The following is a 22,006-nucleotide window of genomic DNA, read 5'->3' as shown; positions in this document are numbered from 1 at the left end:
TGGTGTTCAGTGGAAAATAGATGACAGTTAACAGAAGTAGCCTTGGTGGATCTCTACTTGGCATTTGAGATGGGAGGGTTGGTGGGAAAACAGGCCAGCCAGCTTTCCACTTTACCAGGCATCTGGCCAGTCGACACTCCATCCTGCTAATTTCCCATGTTGGGTCTAACCTATGTGTCCATCATGACAGATGCTCTCATGTCAGAGCCCAAGGTCAGCCCTCAAGAGTTCAGGCTGGCACCTTCTGTCACATTGTCTTTTGAATATACTCAGCAAGTGGCAGGTGTCCGGAGGCAAGCCTGTTTTGGCCTCTTCCCCTTACATCACATGTCATTAGCTGCTACATAGCTCTTTGTTCAAAACAAAATCCATAAAACTGACAGATTCATCTGCTAATGTCGGGAGGCATCAGAGCCAATTACAGGATAGTTCCAGAAGGCAAATAGGGTCACTTTTCACAAAATGGGATGAAGAAAAGGAAAATAGTCTTGTCATTAAAAAGGACAAATACATTTTCCTCTCAGCAGGCTCACCCCAGGAAAGTAGACAGGTTTATATTAATGCATAGTTTTATTATGATTGCTTTGGATAATTTAAAATCAGAGAATCTACCCCCAATCCTCAGCCAGTCTATCATTAACTATTTTGAGCTAGTAAGCAGCATTTCCTATTGTAAGTGATATCTTCATAATGGTAGGAATTTTAAAGACAAAGTGCAGAATGTTGACTCTCTCTCTAGATAGCAAACATTGTTTAAAATAACCTGGAAAGGAAATTAGTTGCGTGTGGGTGTGGGTGTGTGATTGTTTTATTTTGAATCTAGGCCTATAGGATTCTAGGGTCTGGTTATCCCGGAATATACATGTTGTATATATTCAAGTTCTTGAGCAAAAGAGGGGAAAAAAATATCTGTTTGAGGAAAAGTTATTGCAAGATGTAGGGGAACAATCCTGACACTACCTCCACCTCTCACAACAACTTTGAGTATTTAGGTCAACTAAGAAAATTTGGAGGACCAAAGTTCCACAAGACCACCCTCCCTTATGATACCAATTGCAAGTTTTGGGTAGGGAAGCTCTTAAAACTACCCTGAGGTTGAGTAATTTGCAAGAACTCACAAAACTCACTGAAGGCTGTTATACTTATGGCCATGATTATTATAAGGAAAAGGTGCAGATTGAAAACAGCCTGAGGAAAAAGTTCATAAAGCAGAGTCCAGGACATGTACTATGCACAGAGTTTATTTATGACCTCTCTGTGGGGTCAGGAGGTATTACTTTCCCAGCATTAATATATGATAATATGCACAGATTATTGTCAATTATAGAAACTCATCAAAACCTTTGTTAAGAGTTTTTAACTGGGGTTCCTTTATCTAGGACCTTGTCCACCTGACTAAACTCAGTCTCCAGTCGTAAGTCTCTCTAGGCACAACCCCAAACCCCCACTTTAAATCACACTGCTGGTCTTCTGGTATGGCCAGCCCCAACCCTAACTCAGTTGTTAGCCAAGGACAAAACCCAGACTTTTGTGGAGATGAGGTTACATTCTTTACTACACAGCTACCTACATAGCTACCTTATGTAGGAATTTTACCATAAAGGAAAATGCAGCTATGATAAAATCAAGATGCTAATAATAAGGACTACTTGTTAAGCAGTTTACAAATATCTCTAATCTTCACAAAACTCAAGGAGGCAGGTCTGCTTCATCTCACCAATAAAGTGAGAAAAGCCTAGAGAAGCCTAGGTAAGAGCCCACTGCTGATGACTCTAGTGCTGTTGCCCATGCTGACTGCCAAAGGCAAGGTTTGGCTGCCCGTGATACCTGACTCCATAGGACGCCATTCTTACTGGTTTTTTAGAGGGCTGCTTTTTGGAGTTAGGCACCTTGGCTGCCTTGAGGTAAAGACCCAACCTGGTAGACTCACTTCCCAAATCAAAAGGAAGAGAATCTTAGGATGACATTTCACAGAAAGAATCTGCATATATACGGAACTGCAAAAGATGAAGCAAAGTTAAAATGACCCTGAAGGGGAGTTGCTTAACAGAAGGTACAAACTGGACAGGGATCTAAATATGTGCTTAGTTTTTAATGGGTTAAATTTGAAGAATTAGATGATATTTCTGAAGAAATATATAAATATGGGACAATGTGTTGGTTTATGTTTCAACGTGTAACAACATTTTTAAGATTTGAAGGTTCCTCTTCAGTTATAGATAATGACGGTGTTTAGCCTTTCAAGCAGTTTTACTTTTATAGGGTGTTTTTCCAGGAATACAAAATAGATGCTTGGAACTATATACTCAGTTTTAAAATTCTAGGTTTAGGGTAGTTTTTAGATCTCATTTGCAAACTTCTTTAATAGGTAAACCAACCTCTGACAGGATTGATGTCCAGAATATACAAAGAACTCAAAAAAATAAAAAATACTGAATAATAAATGGTCTAAAGAACTTAACAGATATTTCTCAGAAGAAGAAACACAAATGGCCAATAAATATATATTTTAAAAGTTCAATATTTCTAGCAGAGAAATGCAAATCAAAACTATTTTAAGATTTCATCTCACTCCAGTCAGAATGGCAGTTATCAAGAATACAAATAATAATAAATACTGGACAGGATTTTGGGAAAAAGGTACACTCTTACATTGATGATGGGACTTTGGTGTGACTGGAAAGTAGTATCGAGTTTCCTCAAAAAACTAGAAGTGGAACCACTATGTGAACCAACTGTATCACTCCTGGGTATTTATCCAAAAGAACTAAAATCGGCAGACATCAGAAATAAAGCCACTTCGATATTTATAGCAGCACAGTTCACAATAGCTATCTTATGAGATCAGCCTAGATGCCCATCAATAGATTAATGGATTAAGAAAATGTAGTTTGTATACACAATGGAGTTTTACTCAACCATAAAGAAAAATGAAATGACATTTGCCAGTAAATGGATGGAAATGGAGAATATCATGTTAAGTGCAATAAGCCAGACTCAGAAAGTCAAAGGTTGAATATTTTCTCTCATATGTGAAAGCTAGAGCAAAATAAGGGAAATAAGAAGGGAGATGAGATAGGACATTACAAAGATATGAGGAAAATCAGAGGAGTAGAAAAAAGAAAATCGAGAGGGAGAGGGGAAGGACAGGAAAGGGGGAGGAAATTCAGAATCAATTTGACAAAATCACACTATGTGCAATATAAATATACCACAATGAATTTCACTTTTATTTATATGTATAAAGCACCAATCAAAAATACAGAATAGAGGACACAGACACAAACCCAAATAAATACAATTTTCACATACTAGACAAAGGGGCCAAAAATATGCAATGGAGAAAACATAGCCTCTTCAACAAATGGTGCTGGGAAAACTGGAAATCCTATGCAACAGAATGAAACTAAACCTCTATCTCTCACCCTGCACAAAAATCAACTCAAAATGGATCAAGGACCTTGGAATCAGACCAGAGACCCTGCATCTTATAGAAGAAAAAGTAGGTCCAAATCTTCAACATGTCGGCTTAGGATCAGACTTTCTTAACAGGACTCCCATAGCACAAGAAATAAAAGCAAGAATCAACAACTGGGATAGATTCAAACTAAAAAGCTTTTTCTCAGCAAAGGTAACTATCAGCAATGTGAAAAGAGAACCTACAGAGTGGGAGAAAATCTTTGTCACTCATACTTAAGATAGAGTACTAATTTCCAGAATATATAAAGAACTCAAAAAACTCTACACCAAGAATACAAATAATCCAATCAACAAATGGGCTAAGGATATGAACAGACACTTCACAGAAGAAGATCTACAAGCAATCAACAAACATATGAAAAAATGTTCACCATCTTTAGTAATAAGAGAAATGCAAATCAAAACTACACTAAGATTCCATCTCACCCCAATTAGAATGGCGATCATCAAGAACACAAGCAACAATAGGTGTTGGAGAGGATATGGGGGAAAAGGTACACTCATACATTGCTGGTGGGGCTGCAAATGAGTGCAGCCACTCTGGAAAGCAGTGTGGAGATTCCTTAGAAAACCTGGAATGGAACCACCATTTGACCCAGCTATCCCACTCCTTGGCCTATACCCAAAGGACTTAAAATCAGCATACTACGGAGATACAGCCACAACAATGTTCATAGCTGCTCAATTCACAATAGCCAGATTGTGGAACCAACCTAGATGCCCTTCGATTGATGAATGGATAAAGAATCTGTGATACACACACACACACACACACACACGATGGAATATTACTCAGCCATAAAAAATAATAAAATTATGACATTTGCAGGCAAATGGATGAAATTGGAGAATATCATGTTAAGTGAGATAAGCCAATCTCAAAAACCCAAAGGATGAATGATCTTGCTGATAAGCAGATGATGACACATAATGGGGGGTGGGAGGGGAGCAAGAATGGAGGAAGGAGGGACTGTATAGAGGGAGCAGAGGGGTGGGAGGGGGTGAGGGGGAAGGAAAAAAATAACAGAATGAATCAAAAACTATTACCTTAGGTAAATGTGTGATTACACAAATGGTATGCCTCTACTTCATGTACAAATAGAGAAACAAGATGTATCCCATTTGTTTACAATAAAAATAAATTTAAAGAAATAAAATAAGAGGGGGAGAGCAACCTGTAACACACAGGTGTTGGTCAACGAAGATGGCAAGCAGTTTTTGTGAAATTTTAGACATCATTAAAGGTTGTTTGTTTTAACTGACTTTGTGAGAATATCTGGACAAAATTACTATTAATTTTCATATTAATATAATGAAGAAATGTAAGTATTTGTATTTTCTCTCCTAGGACACATCAGGACCACAGGAATTTTAGACATTTTAGAAGAGTATAGAATGTAAATGTGCTACACAAAATCATGTATTTGAGTTTCATAAAAGAACAGCTGGAAAAAAAATCCAGGAAAAAAGTTTCTCAGTTTAAGTGATTCAATTCATGTTAAAAAACTGTTACATATGCTGAAATATTTACCTCAGAAGAAGCAAAAGATTTAATTCATAATTAGAGTCAGAATATTTTAATTATCAATGGCAAAAATGTAACTTTGAAGGAGATAAAATTAATAATTGGTAAGAAATCTGTCCTGTATGTCATATCTATGCATGTATGTTTTTTCTCTAATATCCAGCTTAAAGCAAAAGATACTTAGAATCTTATGCAGTTATGATTCATTTTAATCTCTTTTAGATATTTTTCTAAATTTATCTTAGGCATTTCTTGAAAACAGCCAGATGATTGAGCAGATTTTAAAGGTCTTATTCAGTTATCTTACCTTAATAACAACATCATATTGTGCAACTAATTTGTGTAAATCACTATGCTAGGAAATATAGGACACTGGGGGAAAATAGTGCTGAGGGAGACTGGGGAGGGGTAGCAGAGAATTTTGGAAGGCTTTACATGGAGCCAACATTTCAACTGGTCTTAAGGGATTAGTAGGAGGCCAGGTCTATCCTTCTCCTGGCTGCTTTTCAGCTTTTCTGTATGGTTTCTTCTTATCTTGCCCATCATGTACAGTGTGTGTGGTGCAAGGTCCCACACAACAAGACCAGTTCTAGTGTGGATCTCTGGGAGAAGAGATGCCCTTTCAAGTCCTCCACTTGTAGATCTTGTGGTAAGATCCAGAGGTTTAAGACAAGAGTCTAGTTCAGTGGAGAGACATCAAGTACAAAGCCTTCAACCTGCCTATAGTCTGGATGGATGTCGCATGCTGGTTCAAATATAATCCAGCACAATTTACCAGGGTAAGATTTGTGGCCAGTGCCCTACTGAGTAATCAGAATTAATTTTCCTGAGCTTCTGCCACGCAATATCTATCACACATGATAAACTAGCATGTGTTGAGGACCTGGCCAAGGATTGTATTGATCAGGACTATCCAGAGGAACATATTCAATAGAGTAGGTAGATAGGTGGGTAGGTGGACTTATTATGAGGATTGCATCATATGATTATGGAGGCCAAGAAATCCTACAGTCTGCCCTCTGCAAGCTGCAGACCCAGGGAAGTTGGTGAGATGTTTTTCAGTCTGAGTCCAAAGGCCTAAGAATCAGAGGAGTTGGTGGTACAAATTCCAGTCCATGAGGGCAAGAGAAGATGAGATGAGATGTCCCAGCCCAGGCAGGCAGCTAGGCAGGCATTAATCCTTTCTTCCTCTGCTTTTGTTCTATTAAGGTCCTCAAGAGTTTGGACCATGCCTGCCCACATTGGGCAGAGCCATCCACTTTACCAAATCCTCCAATTCAAATTCTAGTCTCATCTAGAAGTTCTCTCACAGACATATCTAGAAACAATGTTGAATCTGAGCACCTGTGGCCTACTGAAAACAGAACATGAAATGACCCATCCTGAGGTCTTAAGGATTTTAGGACCCCATCAATCACTGTGATGCCATGTGCATTATACTTTGCATTAGATGTTTTTATTGCTAATATTACCTTTAGTTTGCAACAATAACAAATAGTTGTTATGATCCCCCTTTTACAGTAAGGGAATAGAGGTTCAGAGTCATTAACCCAGTTAATCAGTACCATAGAGCAGGGGGCAGCCCATGGCCAAACTCAGATCTGTTTGCTGGGAAACCCAGATATGAATGGGCTGTCTTTTATGTTTTTCCGAATCTCATGATCTGGCTCTAATAAGAAAAATACATGAAAGAAGATGAAATAAAATTTACTATCTATTATCTTTTTGTGTGTGTGTTTCATCTTCACCCTCAGGTTAACAATAGGCAGTGCAAATGGTTGCAGTCCTTTTCATGACTAATTTACATTTTCATTTCCATATAATTAGCAATTAATTTTATTCACTTTTCTGAATAAAGAGAGTTGTTTTAAATTCTAAATCCTAATGCTACATTTCAGCTTCCAAAAGTACGTAAAACCAGACCCTGCCTCAAAAATTAAAAAGAGCTGGGGGTGTAGTTCAGTGATAGAGCAACCTTGGGTTAGATCCCCAGTATGGGGGGAGAAAGAAGTAAAATCTCTATTATAAGTCATTTTTCAAATTCGCTAATTAGTACTGGAACATTTGACATCAAATTGTGAACCAAGAAGGTGTCTCTTCAAGTCAAGTTCTCACCCTGGTGCAGGGTCTTCTCTCCTGATATGACCTCTACTCCTTGTGGCCTCTGCTCCCTGTGTGCTGAGTTCTTTTTGGGTAAAAACACCTGGAAGGATCACACCACTCAGAAGAGTCCTTTATAAAAGCGTGGTCTCCAAAGTAATACAGCCTCTTTGGGTGTGTGTGTGTGTGTGTGTGTGTGTGTGTGTGTGTGAATAATACAGTTTCTTTGTGTGTGTGTCTGTGTCTGTGTGTGTCCTGTTTGTGTACTGAAGATTTAACCCAGAGGTGCTCTACCACGGAGCTGTTCCCCCATTCCTCTTTGTTTTAATTTATTTTTTTAAATTTTGCTAAGTTGTTGAGACTGGCCTCAAACTTGCAATCCTCCTGCTTCAGTCTCCTGATTCTCTAGGATTACAGGTGTGTGCCATAATGCAGCTTCTTTTTCCTTTAGCAGAATATACCTAGGATGTTGTCCTGAAGTACCGTGGTTGGGGTTTGGGGATGCTTGCGAACAGGAATCCTATGAATCAAGGTTTGTTGTTTTCCAGTCATGTGGACCATATTTCAACCCTTGTGCAAAATCTTCCTCTTCACTCAGCACTTTTTAACCATTGCTACCCTTACCATACCCTGTATGTGACCATTCTAATCATGCCTGAGGCAGTAGCAAGTATGATGGCATGTAACAGTCACTCTTATAATTAGGCTTTTGAGCCATAAAATTGATTTAAAGCCTTATTTTATATTTCAGAAGGCAAATTCTATCTCACACTTAGATCAGGCAGAGAAATCAAATACTGAACCAATAGTGTTAGGATACATCCTAATCCTCACACCTGTTCAGGGGAGGAGGACACACAGTTGCATAGTAGACACCGGTAAAACCAGGGCACCATGCATTATAGACTCTGGTATGATGGGCATCCCATGGAGTTAGTGGGGGAACACCCTGCAAGTGAGTTTGGACTCACAGATCATGAAAGATCCTTTAATGAGAAATGCCTGACTTGTGAGGACAATACCATGATTACAAATCAGTGAAGCAAAACACAATTCAACATTAATGAATGTGAAGCCTGGGGCCAGGTTGTCAGAGTTCATATCCTGGTTCATCTAAGTGACTTTGTGTGGGTTTCTTTTCTCCTTCAAACCTTACTCTTGTTGTCTGCAAATAGGGATGATAGCAGTATCTACCATATGGGCCTATTAGGAGGATTAGGTAAGTCAGTATTTGTAAAGCATGTAGACACTGCTGCCTGACACAGAAGTATCACTTCAGTGTCTGAAAAATCTTAAAAACATATTTGATGAATCATCCTCTTGATGCTTGATAAAATTAGGTATGAATCACATGATCAAGATTGTCAATAATTTTTATCTCTGATCTCAGTTACTAAAGTAGTTATCATTGCTGGAATGGTATGCTACTTCAGATTAGAATAGCCCTAACACATTTGTGACTATTTGCATATTCTATAATCTTTAAAAAGAAGAAAAACAAAATCTCTATACCAATTATAGGGATACACATGTACAAGAATTCACATCTTTTTACTGAATTATTTGTGATAGAGAAAAAATTATGGAAAATTTAGATTTCTATAACTGGAAGATGGGATAAATCATGGCATAATCATTTAAAATAAGTAAATTAGACCTATATGAAACAAAAGGGATATATTTCTAGAACAATTTCTGATACAAAGAAACCTTGAAAAATATATAATATATATAGGAAACTTTCATGTAACGTTTTAAAACACACCAAAGAAAGTTATATGTTACTTTGGATACATACATATGTAGAAAACATGTCACAAAAGCAGGAACATAAGGGATGCACTATGGTATCAATATGGTAATTTGAGGAATAATGGACTGAAATGGAATCTGGCAGGGTGGGGAGGGTCAATTTCATCTGTAATATGTTCTTTCTAAAATAAAAACTGAAATAAATATCACAAGATGTTACCATTTATTGAATCAAAGTGGAGGGTAAAGTATTACTTTACTCTCTAGTTTTCTTATTTATATTGAATCATACTACTAATAAAAATAATAAACAATGCATTTAAAATACCCATCCATAGCTAAAGTTTCCACTCATGAATTTTTATTACGTTTTCTAGTAATAAAAAGCTGGGATTTCAAAACATTAGCATATCACCAATTATACTGGTGTTTTCTATGGACGGTTCTATTTCATAATGTTTGGAGAGGGCTTTAGCACAGGGCCTCTAAGGGGACTCATTGGGTTGTACATCAGTGTTAATGGGAGTCTGTTAAATAAATCTCTAAGCAGTCCTTTTGTGTGTAGGGGGTGTTTGTGGGGGAGTGGAGGAGGGTACTGATGGTTGAATACAGTGGCTCTCTGCCACTGAGCTAAATCCTTAGACCTTTTTATTTTTTATTTTGGGGCAAGGTCTCACCAAGGTGCCACTTGTGATCTACTGTGTCACCTTCCTAAGTAGATGGCATTACAGGTGTATGCCACTGCACTCAGCGCCCAAGAAGTCCTTTGAAAAGGATTGCATTGGCCTGGTTGCCTCACAGAGGGCGGGCGGCGGGTACCGGAGGTTCCGGCTGCACGGCGGATCCCGGTAGTGTCGCGGCCGGGCTGGGACTTCCGGGTGCAGAGGCGATCGGGCAGCCCACAGGTCATTGCTCCCCAGAAGCAAGAAAAATGGAGGAAAAGAATGAAGGACAGAGGAGGAAGTTCCTAGCCTAGAATATTATCATTTCTAAGGACACCTTAAACTGGATACCAAGATTTCTGAACATAAGAACTCCGTGGCGAATATAGAAGAGATATAAAACATAGAATTATTTTATATCCATTATTTTCTGGGTGTAGAGAAAAATGATTGCGCCTCAGGAATTGGTGACACTGGAAGATGTGGTTGTGGACTTCACCTGGGAGGAGTGGCAGCTCCTGGATCCTGCTCAGAAGAACCTGTACCAGGATGTGATGTTGGAGAACTATAACAATCTGGTCTCACTGGGGTTTCTTACTGTCAAACCAGATGCACTCTCCAATTTGGAGCAAGGAAAAGAATGGTGGATAATAGAAGATGAAGTCCAGAATGGAACCTGTCCAGGAATCCCTGATGTTTGACGATGTGGCTGTGGTCTTCACCCTGGAGGAGTGGCAGCTCCTGGGCCCTGCTCAGAAGGACCTGTACCGGGAAGTGATGTTGGAGAACTGCAGCAACCTGGTGTCAGTGGGGTATCTAGCCAGCAAACCAGATGTCCTCTCCAAATTGGAACGAGGGGAAGAACCATGGACAACAGAAGATGAAGTCCACATTCGACTTTGTTCAGAAATCAGAAAAGTTGTTGATCCTCTGCAACATCACTTGAAAAATCAAAGCATTCAGAAGAGTCTGGAGCAGGTCCATGAACATAAAGCATTCAGAAATATTGTTAATCAGAGCAAAGGTCATTTCCCACTAAAACAAAATTGTGAAAAACCTTTAAAATCAACTTTAAGTTTTGAAAACCAGAACAGAAGTTTTGACCTAAAGAAATTGACTGAGATTAATGAATATGGGAAATCCCTTATCCATGCAAACAATGAACAGTTTTATGAAATTAAATTTCCTTTAAATGCAAAACCTACCAATATGGCCCAGGTCATTAAGCGACAGAGAACTCACAACATAGAGAAAACCCATGATTGCAGTGAGTGTGGGAAGGTCTTCATCAAGATGTCTCAGTTTATCAATCATCAGAGAGTTCATACAGGAGAGAAACCTTATAAGTGTACATGTGGGAAAGCCTTCTTCAGAAAGTTCCAGCTAACAGAACATCAGAGAAATCACACAGGGCTGAAACAGTATGAATGTACCAAATGTGACAGGTCCTTCTTCAGGAAATCACAGCTCAGTGTGCATCAGAAAACTCATATGGGAGAGAAAGCTTATAATTGTAGTGAATGTGGGAAAGCCTTCATTAAAATGTGTCGACTTGTTTATCATCAGCGAACTCATACGGGAGAGAAACCCCATGGGTGTGGCATATGTGGGAAATCCTTCTCTACAAAGTTCAGTCTCACTGCTCATCAGAAAACTCATACAGAAGAGAAACCTTATATATGTAGTGAATGTGGAAAAGGATTCATTGAGAAGAGGCATCTTATTGCACATAGTTGGACTCATACTGGTGAGAAACCCTTCATATGCAATAAATGTGGGAAAGGCTTTACCTTGAAGAATAGTCTTATCACACATCAGCTAACTCATACAGAAGAGAAATTGTTTACATGCAGTGAATGTGGAAAAGGCTTTTCCATGAAGCACTGTCTCATTGTGCATCAGCAAACTCACACAGGAGAGAAACCATATACATGCAATGAATGTGGAAAAGGCTTCACCTTGAAGAGCCCTCTCATCAGGCATCAGCGAACACATACAGGAGAGAAACCCTATGTATGCACGGAGTGTCGAAAAGGCTTCACCATGAAGAGTGACCTCATTGTACATCAGCGAACTCATACTGCAGAGAAGCCATATGTGTACAGTGACTGTGGGAAGGGCTTCACTGTGAAGAGCCGCCTGACTGTTCATCAGCGAACTCACACAGGAGAAAAACCCTATGTGTGCAATGAATGTGGGAAAGGTTTCCCTGCAAAGATCCGACTGATAGGACATCAGCGAACTCACACAGGAAAGAAGCCTTATAAATGCAGTGAATGTGGAAAGGGCTTTGCAGAAAAGAGTCACCTCAATGTACATCGGCGCACTCACACAGGGGAGAAGCCCTACATATGCAGTGAATGTGGCAAAGGCTTAACTGGGAAAAGCATGCTCATTACCCATCAGCGGATTCACACTGGCGAGAAACTGTACATATGTGGTGAGTGTGGGAAGAGCTTCACCATGAAGAGTACTCTAGGCATACATCAGCAAACTCACACTGGAGAGAAGCCACACAGATGCAATGAGTGTGGTAAAGCCTTCAGGAAGAAGACGTGCCTCATCCAGCATCAGAGATTTCACTCCGGAAAGACTTCCTTTGCATGTACGGAATGTGGAAAATTCTCTTTGCGCAAAAATGACCTCATTACCCATCAAAGAATTCACACAGGAGAGAAACCCTATCAGTGTAGTGAATGTGGGAAAGCCTTCACTACGAAGTCAGGGCTTAATGTTCATCACAGAAAACATACAGGAGAGAGGCCCTATGGGTGTAGTGACTGTGGAAAAGCTTTTGCCCACTTGTCAATCCTTGTTAAACACAAGAGAATCCACAGGTAGTTATACTGCAGAAGTCTGTTGCTAGTTGTAGTCCTTTTAGAAAATATATACAAAGAATAATAAGATGTAGAGCATATGGTGGTGCACTTGGGGATCAATTATCTCATGTTCCGTATTAAAATATATGAGGCAACTGTACACAATCAGCCTTCATAAAGTATTTCAGGACATTATATAATGGCTAAAAAGTGTATACTCAGAAAAATCGCACAAATGTGACAGACTAGGGAGACCTTAGTGGTAAGGTAAACCCCATCTCCCTGGGTTCATTCCCCAATGCTGAGGAAAAGATACCAAAAAATTACCATAGACTCTGGTTGAAATATCAGCTGATAGAAACATGATAAACATGGGAAAGACTTTGCCCAGAAATTAAGACAATAGATTGAGAGTGTTGACACTAGAGAAATGCTTTCCTGTGGCAGGAAATCAAGCAAGTTTGTGAATAGATTCAATGTGGAGAACCTTCAGTAAAATATCAGAGAAATTAATGAGGGAAAGATGCCCTGGCAAAATGAATGAGGCCTTTGTGTCACAAGTTCGTCCTAAACACTATACGCCTGATGTGCATTTAGGGACAGGATACCTTGAGCCATGTTTCTCCTTGCCTTGCCATTGATGGGAAGTTACAACAGTTCTTCCTAATGCCAGGTGTGTTTGGTGCTTGTCTCGTTTCATTATGTGATAAGCTTTTCCATTTCTTTGATTCTAAGAATACTTGAAATACTTCACAGAGGAAAATATTAATAAAAGTTTAGTAGTAGGAAATGTATGAAATCAATATAAAGTCAGGCATGGTGGTATACACCTGTAATCCCAGTGACATGGGAGGCTGAGGCAGGAAGATTACGACTTTGAGATCAGCCTCAGCAATACATTGAAACACTGTCTCAAAAAAAGAACTGCAGATGTTGCTCAGTGGTAAAGTGCTCCTGGGTTCAATTCCAAGTACAAGAAAAAAAAATACAAAATTTTTATAAATTTTATTCAGAAACAAATTTAGTTTCACAAAATCTTACCAAAATAATCCAGGGTTCTTGAATGCCCTTAACCCAGCCTCTCCCAAAGATAACATCTTACATAACCACGGTTCATTATCAGATACATGAAATTATTATCATACTCTTGACTAATAGAATTCATTTGGTGTCGTCAGTTTTGACATATGTTTTACTTTGTTTTTAAATTTAGAAACATTTTATATATAGATTTATGTAGCCACAACAACCAAGAACATAGTCACATCAACAGACTCCTCCATGCTACTTTCCCAACTTTTTACTTTTTGGGTAGGGTGAAGGTAGTGAGGACCAAACTCAGGGCCTCACTTGTACTAGTTGAGTGCAGTAGAACTGGGCTATATCCCAGCCCTCTTTGATTTTGAGACATGGTCTTGCTGAGTTGCCCAGACTGGGCCTCAAAACTTGTGATCCAGCCAGTTTGGTGTTCTGAATAGTTGGCATTAGAGGGATGTGCCATCATGCTCGGCTTTCAATCCTCACCTTTGGTGATAAGATTTATTCATATTATAATTTTTTCATTTGTGCAATGTTATGCAAATGAGTGTACATCACATACCTTTTTGAGATTTGAGTATTTGGCTTTAAGCAAGTCCCATCCTGGTGGTTCTTTTTGCTGTTGAGTAATAATGTGCAATATGGATATACAACAGTTTGTTCAGCTATTTGCCCACTAAGGACATTAGGGTTTTTGCCAGATATTTTGCTAATACAAATAAAAATGCCACATTCTTGTACCAAGAAAAAAAAAAAAGAAAAAAAGAAAAGGATTGCATTTAAAATAAAAATTCTTAAAGCACTCTCTCACCTTTCTGACTAATTCTGCTAAGCAAGTGCATTGTATGATTCCAAGCACTTCAAATGAAACAATATGGAAGCATTTATTTAGGATGTTCTGTTTTACAGACTTTTTTTGTTTTGTTTTTAGTAGATCAGCAAGGCAACTAATCATTCCATTCAATCCATGTAATGAACTATTCTTTGGATATGTTCTTGACTGGCAAATAAACAGTACCACTATAACCCATTTTTTTCAGAGTTGTATATTGAGATGTGGCTGATGTGCTATGAATTTGGCAATTCTCTGTTCATTATATAAATTAACAGGAACAATGACAAGTGACTTTTGAATTGTAGCTTTGAGGTTGAATATGCCATTGACCATTTTATGTCCTATGTACAATGTGTTATGTGTAAAATATTCAGCAAATTAATTTTGTCTGTTGTCTACATTTAACTAGCAAATAGTTTTTATTGGCTGAAACACAAATGTTCTTAGTAGATATATTTTAAGTATCTTAATTTTAATGTAATTTAACATTGCTGAGGTTATTAAACATGAAATTTATTCATATATTCTATATTATTTATTGACTACTTGTCATGCACTGTTGGGTCCTAGAAGATAAAGTAGGGACCAAGATTATGCTATTTTCTTCAAATTGTTAATAACCTAATGAATAAGAGAGACAAGGAAACAGGTAATTATAAGAGATAAATTCTACACATGGGATCAACAAAGGGTATTAATGGGGGTACAGAGGAGGGAATCCCAACCCAGTAAAGTGGTAAAATTATCAAGGAAAGCTTGGGAAATGTGTATACTGATTCTCTATTTGGAGACTGGAGGAGCAATAGTCCAAGCAAAGGAAATAACACATGGAAAGACCCAGAGACAAAAGAAAGCATTAGGGCTAAATGTTAAGTCATTTCTTTCGTTTCAGGAGTCTCTACTACTGTTATTTCTTTGGAATTTCTAGCCCAAGTCACACTGAGAATGGTTGTTGGACATCAATCATTTGTAAGTCCTAGTTTGATCATCAGCAGCCACTCAAGACTAATTGGATTTCTGAGGCATTGGAATTTTTTAAAAAGCTTCCCAGATGATATAACTATGCTGTCAGGTTGAGAATCACTGATTTACAAAATAAAGTCTGATGTATGTGTTGATTTATTAGATGTTTAGGCAAGTAAGAAGGGCAGAAGTGCTGTTCAAGAGTATTGACAAAAGGAGATGGCTGTGAAGAAATGACTTGGAGTCACACCCACCAGCCATAGATCAAAGTGCAAAGCCAAGAGTAAAGTGACTCATTGCAGAACAAGTAATCTTGACAGATTCAGATAGATAGCACTTAACGCTTTTTTTAATTCCTTAATTCAATCATTTCAAAACACTCCACTAACCCTCACTATATGCCAGTGTGCTGGGTGCAAGACAACTCTCTCTCTCATCTCCCACACATCATTAGAGTGCAAATGTTCAAAGCTGAAATGCGATGGCATCTCAGAGTCTTACTACAGACCTGTTGCCACATAACAAGCCACTTTTTCATTAGGCTGCACTCTTTTCCTTTGTATCTTACCACAATTTTGTAATTTAGAATGATTTGGAATATGTGTGTTTATGTTGTCTTTCTGGTACAGTTTTCCTTTTATTTTCATGTGATATAATCACTTTTTCCTTCATATCTTCACTGGAGAATGTTTTGCATGGTGAGCTAATAACTTGCTCAGTCTTACACTGGCACAGAAACTAACATGAAGAGCCCAAATCTACCATTTGCTAAGCAAATGTATGAGTCTTTGATACATTGATTCTTTTGTTTAAATATTTGGTAAGTTTATGGGAAAATAAATAATGCTACAATATTTTAGCACTCGAAATATGCAGTTTATTATGTGTCAAGAACCTAACCCATTTTTACTTCCCTTTCTAACACAGGAGAAGAAAACCTTCTGGCAATTTTACGACGACGATGGTGGAAGTATATGATCCTGGGACTGATAGACCTAGAAGCCAATTATCTGGTGGTCAAGGCTTACCAGTACACGACCCTGACCAGCATCCAGGTACCAGTGGCTCTTCTTTTCTCCACTTCCTAATTTTCCTATATAGTTTACATTCAGTTTAATCTCTCAGAAACCTAAATATTCTCCTATAAATTTTCCAACAGGAGGGAGGTCGGTTGTATAGAAATTAACTTGAGCTTCATTCATGTGTCATTAATTTTTCTTAATTCAAGTATCCAGAACTTTTCCTCTTCGTTCTGAATCATCACAATAATCATTGGCAATATAGGAAAATAATTTGTGGCTTTGAATGCTGCCAACTAATCTTGTGTCAGCAGGGGAATTATTGCTAAGTATAAAAATATGTCTATTTTTATCACAACCTAACTTTTTAGAATGTTAATAAACTCTGATTAAATAATCAAACTGCTTAATAATCTTTTATTTTAGCTCGTTTTAATATGTAGAATTTATAATCTGAAAGGGCAGGATTTTTCCTAAAGGGATAAGGACAAAATTTCTAAAATGGCATGAAAATAGTTACTGCATTTCTTTTTCTTTCTCTCTCCCTCTCTTTCTCTTTTTCATACACACACACACACACACACACACACACACACACATACAAGGAAATGCAAATTTAACCTAGTTTTTCACAATCATCATTTATATTCCTCATTACACTGTAAATGATAAATTTGACTATATTTGTTTCAACCTTATTTTTCTTCATAAAGCAATATTATGAATCTCACAGCAATTCCAAAGCTCCAGGAAAAAAAAAATAAAATGAAACATATTCACATATTAGATTAAGCTTAGATTGGATACTTCAACAGAATTTTTGCCATCTTATTAATTGTCTAGGAACAATAAAATATAAACAAATAAGTAAACAAAGCACCTGAATAAATTTAGACCATATAGATTGGATGAGAAGTGATCTAAACTAGATTTCATTTTCCTACCATCTGATTTCTAAATGAGTTTCAAAAATGTCTTAGTTCATTTTTGCTACTATCACAGAATACTTGAGACTGGATAATTTATAATAAACAGAATTCTATTGGCTCACAGTTATGGAAGCTAAATTTTAACTTTCCCACCATCTGATTTCCAAATGAACTTTAAAGATGATGACTTAGTCTGTTTCTGCTGCTATAACAAAATGTTTGAAACTGTATAATCTATAATGAACAGAAATTCATTGGCTTGCAGTTCTGGAAGCTGGGAAATTCAATATCAAGTGTCCAGCATCTAATGAGGACTTTCATGTTGCATCATCCCTTGGTGGAAGTTGCAAGAACAAGAGAGAGTAAGAGGGAGCAAACCAATCTCACCCACAGAGTGTAGCCCTTGTGGCCTAATCACCTCTTAAATGCCCTGCCTGTTAATATTCTTGTAATGACAATTAAATATCAATGAATTTTGGAGGGTACAAACATTCAGACCCTAGCAGATGGTCTAAAATACAAGTAGTTAAGGTAACATTTTTCCAGGACCATTTCCTTATGTAGTTTGTATTCTGAGAGAATTTATGGGATGAGTTTCTAGTGACGATGCACACTGAGGCAAGAAGTGAACTAACTAGTAAGGAAAACCTGAGCCTGCCCTCTCAATTTAGTCCTTAAAATTCTGCAGCTTGTGGACCGATGTTGGAAGGTACAAGGCAATATCCAGATGCATCATGAAGGCCCAGAAACACTGTGGTCTGGTGTTTAGCACTGCCCTTCTGTTCTGTTCTTTTTTCTTCCCTCCCTCCCTTTCTTTGTGTGATCTCTCTTCTCTCTTCTCTCTTCTCTCTCTCTCTCTCCTCTCTCTCTCTCTTTCTCTCTCTCTCTTTGGAACCTTGTTTTTCTTGAATTTTAAAGGTCCTACTCACCCTGAAGTTTGAACTTCTTATTTCTACTTTTTTCTTTTTCATCTTTTCCTCTATAGAAAAGAAAATCCTAAAAATCCACACACACAATATATATATAATATTTCCTTTGATTAAAACATATTTGGACATGTTCACTTCCTCTCTTCTCTATATGCCATCAATGCTTTTGGTAAGATTTTAAACATCTTGAAATCAAGGACTATGTTTTTATAGAAAAATTTATAAATCTTCCTAGTACAGCATCATGCATAAATTAGCATTTAGACATAAATACATCAAATATAAATATGGTTAACCTCATCATATGACCATTTTATCTACTTTTGATTTTTTTTCTCTTTTATATCTCACTGAATTCCAAGAAAACACATACATAATACAGTTGCAGATTCCAAAGGGAGAATAATTAGGCACATATCTTTTCTTTAACTGTGGTAGTTATGGTGTTCCCATATTTATGTCTCTGTATAATAAATCTTTAAAATGGAAAAAGATATGTCATTTTTAGATATGTCATAGTTACAATAATAATTTACATATTGTATATAAATGAAATGGGTTTCATTAAATGGGTAAAGTTACCATAGATTCAATTTTAAAAACCTTTCATGTATTTTCAATGGTAGAATACTGAAAAAAATCATGGAAACAAAAATATCTTTATACATCAACATCAGGTATTTAGTAAAATTAGCAATATAAAGTTGCCACTAGAAAAAGAGTCTTTGGCTTTTTTTTTCTACCTCTCCTTTCCTTTGTTTTGTTCTTCAGTTAAAAACAAGGTGTAAGAATAGGCTTTCTCCCACCACAGATGTCCTATAAACACCGCCGTCACACACTAAGACCTCTGATCAAGTTTTTTTCTATTACCTGGAATATCCCTCTCTCCTCCATGTCCTACCCATTGAAATCCTATTCATTTCAAGGCCCTGAGTACCATTCAGGATGCTTTCTCATAAATAAAACCCCAGTTGAAACTATCTTTAAAAATAAGAAAATATATTGATTCTTCTAACTGGAACATGTAAAAGAAAGGACAGTATTCAGGATAGTTGATCAAATGTCTTAATGATGTCATCAGATGCTCAGTTTCTTTTCATCTTCCCCTCTTCTTTCCTTTTTGCTGGCTTTGTCCTAAAACAGGATCTTCTCATGGAGGCTGCTCTCATAAATTGGGGCTACATGCTTCTTCCTTTTTGACATGGAGAGAGAGAAAATATGTTTGCCCACAACTGTTAATTAAAAATCCAGAGCTCTGTTCTGATTGGACCACACTAATGCCCAGGGTATTGCTGTGAGCTAGTTGACTTAAACCTGGATTCCTTGAACCAATACAGGGCAAGTTTTCTCCCTTTAGCTCAGACAAATATTTCTTAATCCGAGTACTACTGAAATTTTTTTGTAGAATCCTACCCAATCCCAGAGTCAGAATGGGATCAGTCTCATCTGTTAGTTAGCTTTTCCTCTCTGTGACCAAAACACCTGACAAGAGCAACTTCGAGGTGGAACAATTTACTTTGGCTCACAGTTTCAGAAGTTGGCTAACTAGTCCATGGTTGACTAACTCCATTATTGTGGGTCTAGGGTAAGGCAGAACATCACGGTGAAAAGATGTAATGGAGGAGCAATGCTTACCTCATAGCTCAGGGAAGCAGAGAGGGAAGCCAGCAAGGGGTCACAGGGAAGACAGACCCTTCCATGGCATGCCCCCATGACTCCTTTCTTCCACCTATGCCCCACCTGCCTACAGTTACCACCCAGTCCATTCAAACTAGGATGGACTGATTAGGTTACAGCTCTTACAATCCATTTTACCTCTGGGCATTCCTGAATTAACACAGTTGGGGGGGATACCTCATATCCAAATCATGGCTCCAGCCAGTCACCTGTCTGTCACCAACTGAGGAAAGTGTGAGGTAGATAGATGCAGGAGGACCAACCACAATGTCCCTATATCCAGTTTAGCTCCTACCTCACTTCCAAAAACCCCACAATAAGAACAAGTTTCTCTCTTTTCTGTGCTCCCATGAGGTTTAGTTTTTTAGATCTATTTCCAGTCCCTTACCTAAGAATGATGCTTACATATTCCCATCTGCTCCACCAAACTGTGAGTTCTTTTATGACAAATATAATTTCTTTTTCACCTCTGAATCTCTAGTACATAGTAGAAAACCCAGCACATACTAGATAATAAATGTGTTAGAGGTTAATTAAATTGCATTGATTTCTAGTGTTTGGGAGCACAGAAATTCCCATCAGTCCTCTACCTAAATTTAGAGGTTCCTATAATATATATGCAGGTACAGATATACAAGAAGAGTGGAATTTGGCTTCACGGTGGAACATGGCCCATTAGCCTAGAATCAAAAATTAGAAATGGACCTAGGGGAAAATGAGGAGTGATTTCCTACTTTTGAAATATATTTGATATCTTTTTTCCTTTATCTTCTTTCTTTCCTCTTTTTCTTTTCTTTTTCTCTGTTGAAAAATTACAACCAACTGTTGGTCTCTTAAGTTTTATGTTTTTTTCCAAAAATTTTTTTCAAGTTTTTCTGTGTGGGAACTGTGACAAATTATTCCCAGCATAGGTTCCTTGAACATCGGGTATTTAATTCAATTCACATTGCATACTACCACTAATCCTAATGCATGAGCGTGTAGGTATGCACATGTGCATGTGTGCTCACATATGCTGGGGGATTGATTTTAGGGCCTTGTGTATGCTAGGCATGTGCTCTACTAGCTACATCCCCAATCCTTTCATTTTTATTTTTTTAATATTGAGACAGTATCTCCCTAAGTTACCCAGACTGTCCTCCAACTTTCAATCCTCCAGCCTCAGCCTCCTAAGTAGCTAGAATTACAGATGTGCACCATTACACCTGGCTCAGCCTGCTACCCTTCTTAAATAAGCTTTAAGACAACCTGTTGAATATCTCATTCTAGAAAAAAGTTTATTTTAACTCAATAGTCAAATAGAAAAATTAAAATTCCAATGATATAGAATTGGTCTTCATTGTAATTTCTGATCAAGGAAGAAGGGAAAGTAAAATGGCAAGTTGAATCTAGTGATTACAGAACCATTTTGCCAATTATAATAAATAAATCTGTTACCTAATAATAAATGGTTAGAACAGAGGACATTTGCTCTGGGAACCATGTTGGCACTGCTGTTTAATAATTTAATTCTGTTTACTCATTGAAAATTGGTGAAACTAACAAGGACCTATAATGATCATCCCTTATTTCTATAAATATCAATTGATTACAGAATCTGTTTTACTCATGTTAATCAATAAACAAAATACATATATCAAGCATCTGAAAAATGCACTACTTACTACAGATGATGTAAATAGAAATGAATCAGACTTGCCCTCCAGACTGCTAAAGGGGAAAAGAAGTAGAAGTTAAATGATAGTAATATCCAGTAAAGCAAGGAACAGATGTCCAAGTACTATGATTTTTCAAAGGAGCAGAGATGATGGTTATTTACAAAGTCAAGAAAGTGCCCATTTAGATGGGTCTGTAAGAGTGGATAAAATGTGGAGAGGATAAAATGTAGATTTAACCTTGGACATGAAATCAATGGCAAGACTGAAGACTGAGAGAAAAACCCAAGGACTATGTCTGAAGAACAATTATTCCTATTCAATTCATACAGTCACTTAAAAATTAATTACTGAATACTGTGTTCAAGACATTGTATTTTGTGATGAACATGGTTGTGAGCAAAAGTACGTACTGTTCGTATTCTTATAGAGCTTCAGTTAAGGAGGGAAGGAATGAATATATAATAATCAAGGGCAAGCATTCTGAAGGGAATCAACACTGTTTTATTGGAATGTTTGTCAATACATCCAGATTGAAACTGGAAGATTGGGGAAGATTTTCCTGAAAACCAATAGTAAATCTAAGAACTAAATACGAACTAGAAGATCAAATAGAGGGGGAA

At 37.6% G+C, this 22,006-nt stretch overlaps 1 protein-coding gene across 2 annotated transcripts in view; it reads left to right on the top strand.

Moving 5' to 3' along the window:
• Positions 1–22,006, top strand: part of Slc35f1 (solute carrier family 35 member F1) — a 527,643-nt gene that overhangs the window by 297,801 nt on the left and 207,836 nt on the right. For both annotated transcript variants that reach the window (XM_047559604.1, XM_047559603.1), the window contains exon 3: positions 16,102–16,229. In XM_047559604.1, coding sequence (XP_047415560.1) covers positions 16,102–16,229 — 128 coding nt within the window. The remainder of the gene's footprint in view (positions 1–16,101; positions 16,230–22,006) is intronic.

This window comes from Sciurus carolinensis, chromosome 7 (assembly GCF_902686445.1).
Source record: "Sciurus carolinensis chromosome 7, mSciCar1.2, whole genome shotgun sequence".
Taxonomy (NCBI): domain Eukaryota; kingdom Metazoa; phylum Chordata; class Mammalia; order Rodentia; family Sciuridae; genus Sciurus; species Sciurus carolinensis.
The sequence above is the reverse complement of the archived record's forward strand: the minus strand, read 5'-3'. Positions and strand labels throughout refer to the sequence as shown.